The sequence below is a fragment of the Limulus polyphemus genome, unplaced genomic scaffold (assembly GCF_000517525.1).
Source record: "Limulus polyphemus unplaced genomic scaffold, Limulus_polyphemus-2.1.2 Scaffold5964, whole genome shotgun sequence".
Taxonomy (NCBI): domain Eukaryota; kingdom Metazoa; phylum Arthropoda; class Merostomata; order Xiphosura; family Limulidae; genus Limulus; species Limulus polyphemus.
Genome location: NW_013671574.1, coordinates 47,090 through 58,600, shown reverse-complemented (window position 1 = coordinate 58,600; position 11,511 = coordinate 47,090). Strand labels below are relative to the sequence as shown.

General features: G+C 35.5%; 1 protein-coding gene across 1 annotated transcript in view; it reads left to right on the top strand.

The window, feature by feature from the left end:
• Positions 1-2,287: 2,287 nt before the first annotated feature.
• LOC106473200 overlaps positions 2,288-11,511 on the top strand; it is a gene marked incomplete at its 5' end in the record, with an annotated part of 19,343 nt that continues 10,119 nt past the window's right edge. The window contains 5 exons of the mRNA XM_013933882.2: positions 2,288-2,353; positions 6,785-7,874; positions 9,213-9,478; positions 10,155-10,333; positions 10,675-10,722. Of these exons, the coding sequence (XP_013789336.2) occupies positions 2,288-2,353; positions 6,785-7,874; positions 9,213-9,478; positions 10,155-10,333; positions 10,675-10,722 (1,649 nt within the window). The remainder of the gene's footprint in view (positions 2,354-6,784; positions 7,875-9,212; positions 9,479-10,154; positions 10,334-10,674; positions 10,723-11,511) is intronic.

Genomic DNA, 11,511 nt, shown 5'->3' with positions numbered 1-11,511 from the left:
TTATCTAGGGTAAAATACAACTAACTTCAACTAGTGTATGTATGATGTTGTCGGTATTATCTAGGGTAAAATACAACTAAGTTGAACTAGTGTATGTATGACGTCCTCTGTGGTGTGGAGGATTTCTTTGGTGGACTTCTAACGCCACCTAGTATTCGTATGACATTGTCACTGATCTCTAAGTTCTCGACAGCTCATGTATTGAAACGAAGAATCTTATAGTAAGTTAAATAAAAAATATTTTAAAACGGATATACGGAAATGTAAAACAACAAAATATAAATTACGACGTTTCGGTAAGTTTACTGATATTCATTAACAATATACCATACTAAATGGATCGTCTGTGGCTGACTTCCGGATTTTCTTAGTAAATTGTTCTTAATGTCAGGTAGTGAATGGATGTCATAATTATTTCCGGGTTTTGTTGGAAGAGTTATTCTTTCTACAAAATCGTCCATTTCTTTAGTCCTAAGTAGTTTAACTCCAAGATGGCGATTTTTTCTTTGATCTCGACGATATGATCGAGAATTTTACAGAATTCCAAATGAGGCAGTATTTATGGATCATTACTGTAATAAAGTTGTAAATCTGATCAGTTCAATTTTTTTGGTTTTGAAGAACTGCACAGGCCCAGTATTGTTTATTGAATAGAAGAAACCTAGTTTTTAGCCTAGCCATAAGTCTGGTTTTTCGAGGTACTTAATACAAAAACCCTATATTGGCTTTGTAGTTTCCGACATACACATTGTTGGATCTGTTCTTAGTTTTTACATGATCGTGACATGGCTTTGTAGTTTCCGACATACACATTGTTGGGTCTGTTCTTAGTTTTTACATGATCGTGACACACTTTTGAACATCGTCACTCGCGGTTGATTAGCTACCTTGTTTGTCCATGTCAGTATGTTTACAACTATGTCTGTGTAAAGTGTACGTCACGTCAGTATATTTACGAATGTGTTTGTGTTAAACGGTACGTCATGTCAGTATGTTTACGAATGTGTTTGTGTTAAACGGTACGTCATGTCAGTACGTTTACGAGTGTGTCTGTGTAAAAGGGTACGTCATGTCAGTATGTTTACGAGTGTGTTTTTGTAAAAGGGTACGTCATGTCAGTATGTTTACAGGTTTGTGTGTGTAAAAGTGTACGTCACGTCAATATGTTTACAAGTTTGTGTGTGTAAAAGGGTACCTTACGTCAGTATGTTTACAACTGTGTCTATGTAAAAGGGTACGTCATGTCAGTATGTCTACAAGTTTGTGTGTGTTAAAGGGTACGTCACGTCAGTATGTTTACAACTGTGTTTGTGTAAAAGGGTACGTCATGTCAGTATGTTTACAAGTTTGTGTGTGTAAAAGGGTACATTACGTCAGTAATTTTTCAAGTTTGTGTGTGTAAAAGGGTACATTACGTCAGTAATTTTTCAAGTTTGTGTGTGTAAAAGGGTACGTCACGTCATTATGTTTATAAGTTTGTGTGTGTAAAAGGGTACGTCACGTCAGTATGTTTACAAGTGTGTTTGTGTGAAAGGGTACCTTACGTCAGTCTGCTCGTATCTGTAGTTTTATTAGAGGCAGTCTTTCACGAGAACCAACTCTCACAAAGACCTTGGTTATTAACATGTATTCTGGATTGTTACCACAAAACGTTCGGTCTCCATTCACGTTCTCAGTCGAAGTTCGCGTGATTTTAGCCTGGAATTATGGGATTTGACGTCCAGAGTCTGATACCGAAGGACTATGTATCATTTGCGGTGCATTGCTCACTCTCTCGCCGTGGGTAATGTCCGTTGGTGATTCGTCATATGCAATCAGGCGTGTTTTACAAAGAATGGGATAAGACACTCGCAAGCTCTACTTTTAGTGTGTTTTTTTTCCTTTAAGTCCCCGAGGCTCTCCTTCTTCGGAGAATGTGAGAATCTCTAGCTGCTATGGAAGATTGCTTCGATATTAGTATGTCCCTCGAGACAAACCTGACTGACGTATTTACGATGCTGCTGCCATCTTTCGGATTAATTATACAAAATAGGTACAGCTAAAATAAAAAAACAAACTTGTTTTGCTTCCATTTCAAATATATATGTATGTATTGTTTTAATTATGTATATGTTGTTAATACATATATGTATGTATTGTTTTAATTATGTATATATTGTTAATATATATATATATATGTTTATAATTCTGATTATATAAACATTGTCGGTATATATTTGTCTGATTGTGTATGTATTATTAATTTAAATATATATATATATATATGTATATTTCTAATAATGTTTAGTTTTTATATACATTTCTGTATTCCAGGGTTCAGACTCAGGCTCAGATCTTTTCACTACAGTTCAGAGTAAGTTATAGATTTTCTGACATTTTTTTCTCTCTAAATTTTATTTTATAGTCTTATATAGGCTATGTTTATATGGGATGTAGTTACAGGTATATAGGATATAGTTACAGGTATATAGGTGTAGTTACAGGTATATAGGTGTAGTTACAGGTATATAGGATATAGTTACAGGTGTATAGGATATAGTTACAGGTATATAGGATATAGTTACAGGTGTATAGGATATAGTTACAGGTATGTAGGATATAGTTACAGGTATATAGGTGTAGGTACAGGTATATAGGTGTAGTTACAGGTATATAGGATATAGTTACAGGTATATAGGTGTAGTTACAGGTATATAGGTGTAGTTACAAGTATATAGGATATAGTTACAGGTATATAGGATATAGTTACAGGTATATAGGTGTAGTTACCGGTATATAGGATATAGTTACAGGTATATTGGTGTAGTTACGGGTATATAGGATATAGTAACAGGTATATAGGTATTCAAATACAATGTAGACAAGATGGTAGGGATGGCATTTGTATCATCCCTACATAATAGCACAGGCAAGAATTAACATATAGCGATATATATATATAACTATTCAATCACAATTGAGTTTAATTTATCCTATTATTGTATGTTAACGTTCTACTACACTGTGTGCCTGTACTATTATGTAGGGATGATACAAGTGCCATCCCTACCATCTTGTTTGTATTGTTTTTGAAGGATTGATATTGGCCATCCCTACATTTACTTCATTATTTTGAAAAGTTTTTCTTTACTTTTGTTAGAGAAGACCACAATAAAAAGATTGTCGAAGCTCTAACAGAACGTAACTATAAAGTGTATTCTATGTAGTTTCTAGAATTATCGACACGTTTCTCATTCAGAATTCAGCTTCTCACCTGATTGTTGAAGCTCTAACAGAACGTAACTATAAAGTGTATGCTATGTAGATTCTAGAATTATCGACACGTTTCTCATTCAGAATTCAGCTTCTCATCTGATCCAAGTTTAAGAAGGGAGTAACGTTGATCCAGAGGATTCACTAAACACACCCACCCTTTTTTATTCCTTACACAGAAACGAAACGACAACCAAAGTGTGTATCTGACACGAGTTATCGCATTTTTTTTTATCCCACGAAAGGATTCTAGAAATATATATTCCGAAGTTGTGACTATAAACATTTCCTTAAAACAAATTATTGAGAAACTTTGACACAAGATTTTCGTTTCTACATTTTACTGTTATTTTCTGCAGATCCATCCGTTACGATTATTAGAAATGTCTCTTCCGGTAATGAATCCTTCTTGTGATAATTCGTTACGATTACTAGAAATGTCTTCCGGTAATGAATCCTTCTTGTGATAATTAGAAATGTCTCTTCCGGTAATGAATCCTTCTTGTGATAATTAGAAATGTCTCTTCCGGTAATGAATCCTTCTTGTGATAATTAGAAATGTCTCTTCCGGTAATGAATCCTTCTTGTGATAATTAGAAATGTCTCTTCCGGTAATGAATCCTTCTTGTGATAAGACTCTTTCAGCCTTATGAATTAATTATTATAAGCCACCGACTAAACACTATATTTATGCCAAAATTACTTCAACTATCGATCTGATATATTACTTATTACCGAGGGTTGAGGAAAATAAAATTATCATCTTAACGGAAAGTAGGGATCGTTGGTTATTTGTAGAATTGCTATAGGAAGTATCCAAAACAAACTAAATGCTGCAATAAAAAGTACACAAACAAGTAAAGTGATAATAATAATAATAGTAACCGTTTTAAAATCTATCCAACAGAATAATGTACATCGAAACAGGATACAATTGTAAGTTTTTCAATAAATTAAATATTGTGTTCTGTAGCAGAGAATTAAATAAGCGTTTTTTAAAGATTGGCCTGTGTAGATGGAACAAAAGATGGCTGCGGAAGGAAACGCGATTAATTTACGAGCTGAAGTTACAGTAACAAGGCTGTTTGGGGGTGGTAGGTGGAACCACGCAATAGAAAGAAACAGGGTAGATGTAGGAACATCAGTTGGATGGCTCAACCTATGTCAAATTACTGGCGAGTAAAATCGTTAGTCCTCCAGCAGGTCTACAACCGACCACTCTACTCATTTTCTTTCTCTTAACGCGCGCGAGCCAAATGCGGTAATTTGCTGAAGGTAAATATCAAGTAAAGTCTCGCGAATCAGTCAATAGATTTAGTATTTATAAGAGACGCGTTCATCGAAGGGTCTTGTAACAGTTTTTCCGTCTGGGCCCAGAGTTAACGTCTGTGTACGGTGGGGGACAAATAACGCTAGTGTCTATCAACTCGCTCAGCCGATTGCCCTAATCATCTTAACATTTTATATAATAGATTGCGTTTATTGTACACACGAACCCTTGTCCAGCTTATTGTTCTTTTTACGACTCTAAATAAATAAACAGACCCGGCATGGCCAGGTGGTTAAGGCGCTCGACTCGCAATCTAAGGGTCGCGGGTTCGAATCCCCGTCACACCAAACATGCTCGCCATTTCAGCCGTGGGGGCGTTATAATGTGACGGTCAATCCCACTATTCGTTGGTAAAAGAGTAGCCCAAGAGTTGGCGGTGGGTGGTGATGACTAGCTGCCTTCCCTCTAGTCTTACACTGCTAAATTAGGGACGGCTAGCCCTCGTGTAGCTTTGCGCGAAATTCAAAACAAACAAATAAATAAACCGAATTATTTCACCTTAAACTGGGTATATAAAACTTTTTATGTCGGTTTTTATTATTCATTACGATACTCTGACCAACAGGATTTCAACAAGTCAACGTGAACCCTAATTATTTTGAATTTCATGAAACAAAGTATGTTGTATACGACAATTTAAACGTAATAATATTTCAATCTCGTTTATGGTTTGTTCTGATGTTGCCATTCTAATATTATGATATAGTTTTTGCTTCTTTTTTTTTTGTAAATCTAGTCTAGCACACTTAACAATTACGAGTTTACTTTAAAGGTCAAATTGAGTTAGGCTTGTGGACAACTTCATAAGTGTTGACATTTAAATTAATTTATAATAATCATAAATACTACTGGTTTGTAGGTTCCAGAAACAGTTCAATCTCACTCTGTGTTTCAGATTGTTTTAACTTAAAAGTCACAAGTGCTCAAACTACAAGAATTTCCATTATAAAATTTATCTGTATTTTTTAGTTAATTCCCCCCTGTTGTGATGTTTTAGCAGAGGCGAATCCAGGGGGAGGCTGAAGGGAGCTTAAGCACCCCCTCAAGACGAAATTTCAAAACCTATTTAAGAATTCAGTAAGGGAAGAGGCAGTGATTAGTATTACTTTGATACACGTGAGTTGAGGTGGTACAAGATGTTGAGACATAGCATGGCTTGGTGGTTAGGATGCTCGATCGTGGGATCGAACCCGTCGCTGAACATGCTCGCCCTTTCAGCCGTGGAAGAGTTAAAATATGATTGTCAATTACACTATCTGTTGGTAAAAGAGTAGCTCAAGAAGTGACGGTGGGAATGTTGACTGGCTGCCTTCCTTCTAATCTAGCTCTTCAAAATTAGAGACGGCTAGCAACCTGCGGATCGTGGGATCGTAACCCGTCGCTGAACATGCTCGCCCTTTCAGCCGTGGAAGAGTTAAAATATGATTGTCAATTACACTATCTGTTGGTAAAAGAGTAGCTCAAGAAGTGACGGTGGGAATGTTGACTGGCTGCCTTCCTTCTAATCTAGCTCTTCAAAATTAGAGACGACTAGCGCAGGTAGCCCTCACGAAATTCAGTAAACAAACAATCTAGATATGTATGTAATTATCGAAAAATTATTGAAACATCCAACGCGCTTCTTCATTTCAACAATATGAGTATTGTCGCGTATCCCCAGTCAGATCTTCGAACTACCGGCTACCCTTGACGCATAACTCACCGAGATAGTCCGCCAATTTTGAACCAGTTGGGCTTATTTTCTTTTTAATGTTTTTCCCCCAAAAAAGTTCTCGCGTACCATAGGTTATGTTTTATTGTACTTTTGTAGATATTTTGTGTACTTTTTTAATACAGCCCCTTTTTTAAATCATGTAAAGTGAGTCTGATACAATCCCCCCCCAAGCTGAAATTCTTACGTTCTTGATCGTGACTTTAGACTTACTCGAAACAATACTTTTAGGTTTACTTTAACACAATTTCTTGTGAAAAAAAAAACACTTTAATATAGACTTATATAGTTTGTTTAGTTGTGTGTTAATTGCATATGTATTTTGTTTTGATTACTCGTATACTAAGCATTCTGTTCTTTATTGGTAATTAAAGAGTGTGAATTATATTTTAATATGAGTTAAACCTCGTAAGTACCATGAAATACATGTCTTTAAAATACCATGTTTTATAAGAATTCTTACAAATGATTACAATTCTTTTCTTCTACAGGAGAGCTATCACCAACACTGAAAAGCAACAAGAAGATCCAACCTGAAAACATTAGAGCTGGTGCTCTTTCTCCTCCTCACTTCAAATATCCCCTTCAAAATGGGTCTTTAAGAGATGAGCTAGTGAGTTCATCTTCTCCTGAACCGGTGTTAAGCTACTCGGCTGCAGGACTAACATCGAAAGCTGTGTGTGTTAGCACACCAGAATTACCTTTTCTAGCACACAAGGTAACAATTAGTGGCACGTCAGTCTCTGCTACCTCAGTAAATAGTGTTTCCGAACTTCAAGAAAATTGCCCTCCTCCTTGCCTCTCACCTATTATCTCTGGAGTCCTCGTGAATTCTGACAGTAACTTCGGTATCTCACGAACTGGATCTTTAACTGCTAAAGGTCTTTCTGGTGGAAGTAACAAGAATAACGATCTTATTTCTCCATCTACCTACCCATCCAAGTCACTGCCAATACTTGCTACACCCTTAAGTCATACTCCTTTTCAAGGGAAGAACTCTTTCCCCATCATAAATGGTGTAAAAACGTCTATTTCTTGTAGTGACCCGAGTGTTGGATCAGCACTGCCCAAAACGTCTGTACCTGTTTCATCATCATCATCATCATTTCCTTTTTGCATCTCATCTTCACACATCCCTCAGGAACGGCCACCGTCCATCTCTACAACAGCCTCGAATAAGTCGACATCCTTGGTATCCTCCACCTCAGCTTGCTCTTCTCATATTTCGCACACCCCTTCTACCTCTGTTAATTCTCGACCCACTTCATCAGTTAGCCAGAGCAATCTCCTTAACCATCATCCGGGTTTCAGCCTTACAACGCACTCCAAGACATCTACCCTAACAGGCAGCAGGGATAGCAACAGTAGTCTATCCAGTCTCGGACACTCTCTGCATAGTAACAACAACAAGGAGAGTGCTAGTCGTAGCAGCTCAAGAGGCAATACGCCTGCTCTGAGTGCGTCTTCAGCTACAGCTCTTGGTGGACACGACCCCTCAAACAACCCCACATGTTGTACCTATGCTGTTGCATCTTATGGAAGCACTAGTCTAGTGTTTAGCAAGTCCCACTCCTGGGGGAGGTAGGTGTCACTTCTCATTTATCCTAAAGAAAAACTACCAACCTTATAGAATCCCTGATAAAAAAACAAACAATCATCCAATTAAGAAACAATATTTTATAATCTCTACTTTCAAGTCATTGTTTTAACATACACTGCAGTGTAACCTTCTATTTAAATACCATTTAGATATTTTGAAAAGTCTATAGTAGAGGAAAACAAGTGATACAAGTTTACGTCTTGAGAAAGAATTATAAGCACTGTGGTTTAAGTCACTAAATGTTTTGTTTACCGTAGTTAAATAAAAAGTGTTCTCTACAAAACTACAGAGATTGCACACTGTCTCGTATGACTTTGCATCATAATTCTTTTTCGAGTCATGGTTTGTGTTATAATATTGCCTTCAACACATTTATAACTTATGATAGAATATGCCTTTATTACTGTGATTACTTTGTACAAATATTGCCTTTATAACAGCCATGGTTTGTGTTATAATATTGACTCCATAAAAGTCACGATTTGTGGTAGATTATTGCCTTCATAACTGTCATGATTTTGTTATAATACCATCTTAAAAACAATCAGAGCTTATAGTAGAATATTGCCTTTATTACTGTGATTACTTTGTACAAATATTGTCTTTATAACAGTCATGGTTTGTGTTATAATATTGCCTTCAACACATTTATAACTTATGATAGAATATGCCTTTATTACTGTGATTACTTTGTACAAATATTGTCTTTATAACAGACAAAACATTTATTAGAATATCATCTTCACAAGTGATGACTTGTATTAGCATATCTGAAACTTTGTGATAGTTATGATTTATGAAAGATTTTGGCCATTTAATAGATAGAAGTTTTGTGTCTCCAAACTTGTTATTAGGAGTTATGAACATGTTTGATAAATTGTTTTAAGTATCTAAAAATAAAGAATGGAAGTTTACAGATTGGCTGACTTTTTCAGATTTAGTTTTTTGTATTTCATTCATACAATGTAGATATGTATATCTTACATAATTTTAATTTGAAATGTGATTATAAAATATAAAATAAACTTTTTTTTTTAGTAATGGTGAATAATTAGCATCAATCTGTATTATTATTTCTGGCTTAGTAGTATAAGCTAATATTCCTACATTAAAAAGTGTACTAACTGATGAATTATTCTGTCAGACCCACATAGTTTATATGTGTTACAAACATTATAAATTTTCAATCGTATGTCCAATTTAGTGGTTACTGTCAGATCCTGTTTTTATCTTAGCAGTAAATTAGGTTATTGTCAGATCTGATTTCTATATTAGCAATAAGTTAGTAATTTTTGGTGTTCAACCAACACATCTTTCAGGTCAAATGCAAGTCCAGTTCACGGATGTAATGGGCCTGCCTTAACCCGATCGGGTGGAAGTTCTACTTCCATTCCACTGCCTCCATCGCTTTCCAATAGCCACCATTCCTCTCCATTCGGTAACCTTCCAGGCCATCCAACACTACATCCTGTGATGTTTGGTCCAGCCCTGCATCCAGCAGCTTCGTTACCAACATCTGGGTCGTTGGGATCTCCAGATGGTCCACCCCCCTATGTTGCAGGAGATGCCATATACCCACAGCCAAGTAAGTCCTCCCACATCCTCTTACTTGTTTTTAAATAGTTTGTTGCATACAGAATATTAACATGGATTAACTGATGGGAAATTATCCAGTTTCAATCTTGCTTTTCCTCTCAGTAAGTGAGGTGATACAATTTGTAGAATTTTTATGCCTTTATCTTTAATTATTCTGATTTAGATTTTGTCCTAACATTTTAGCTGTAACTTCTGGCATGCTGTGACACAATATGTTTTATTTAGTATAAAGTATTGTGTCACAATGTTTACATTAAAGTCAAAATGTTTTTACACTGTTTATTATTCATTTCTAATGCATTGTGTGAAACATATTACATCTATTTCCAAGTTATTTTTTCACACCAAAATATTACATCCATTTCCAAGTTATTTTTTCACACAGTTCCTTCTTCGGAAAGAAACAAGTTACTTACATTTTTGTATTTATTTCATTACTACTGTTCTTGTACGATTTAAGTCTCGAAAAGAACATTTCTTTTTAAGTATTTTTGTTGTACTCTGATTACTACAGTAAACTGTCAAAAAAGTATTTTAGGCCTAAGGAATACTTAATCTCATTCAATAAGCTGCTTAGTGTAGGAAAAGAAACGTCAACTCTTTCTCCGGATACCACTACTCTACAAATCACATTTCAGTATTGAAATCTGACTTCTTTCTTCTAGATCCAGATTATCTACGACGAGAATTGGACACTAGGTTCTTAGTGTCGCACGATCGAACTCTTGGTATTCATCCTCCACCATTCATGAGGCCAGAACATCATCACCATCAACATAGCCCATTCTTACCCCCACACCTGGGGAGTTCACTGGTTTCTCCACAGCCACCAACTGGCCACTTGGTTAGTGATTTTGTTTAGTTAACAGAGAAAGGTAGAACTCAGACTTAATATTTCAGTTTTGTTCCTTGGAGGCAAGGAATCACTTTTTTTTAACACTAGTTGTCAGATTGTGTGTACCATGTTACAAAAGTTTTGGATATTGTAGTAAAGATAAGTGAAGTTTTTCTCGGTGTATATCTGATAAAGTTTTATTGTCTACAAACATGGTGAGGTATGTCATTCTTATAACCCTGATTACTTAACGCTAAAAGCAATCTGAATTATGCTTATAAATATTATTGTGCTAACCTTTTTTTTTTATGAGTTTTATTTAGAGTATAAATCTATATTTTCCATTATAGTACGAGAAGTTTCCTAAGCTGGACAGCCCTATATATACTAGGAACCCTGTAAGTACCTAAGTGGCGACTTGTTAACCGTTTTTTGGTATACTGGTTGATTATTCATTGATAGAGGAAGTTAGCTCTAAAAAAAAGGTTACTTATGAAGTCTAATCTGCCACTTATAAAACGTTTATCTTTGTTTTTCCTTGCATAAACTTGTGTTTGAAGGATGAGAGAAACCCTCTAAATATGGAATGCATGTTAAGTGTACCCTTTCATCATCATGTATCTTATTAGTGAATTTAATTAAAATGTTTTTTATAAACGATTTACTTCTCTTCACGTACATTGTGTGATGAAAACAAATTAATGCTTGGAGTGGATAATATTTTACAAATACATATTTACACTGAACAGATTAATTCAGTTTTAATTATCTTAACTTTATTCTGTACAACAGTATGGAGCAGATCTGTAATTATTGGTCGATTATACAATGAAGAAATGTGGCTGGTACACCTAGGCTAGACAGTAGTTAACCTCCAAGTCTGTAGCCAAGGGGGAATGAACCCCCACTCTAACCAGAGTTCTGCTCCCCTATTAACATTAATAATTTTTTTCTTTCTTTGATGATGGCCTCTCATTATGTAATTGCTCTTGTAACACTGTGCAGACATGTGGAAATAGCAGTTTCATACTTATCAGTGGAAATGTACTAGAAGTGTTTATATACAGTGATAATAAAGGAATCAGGAAATGTACTAGAAATGTTTATATACAACGATAATAAAGGAATCAGGAAATGTACTAGAAATGTTTATATACAACGATAATAAAGGAATCAGGAAATGTACT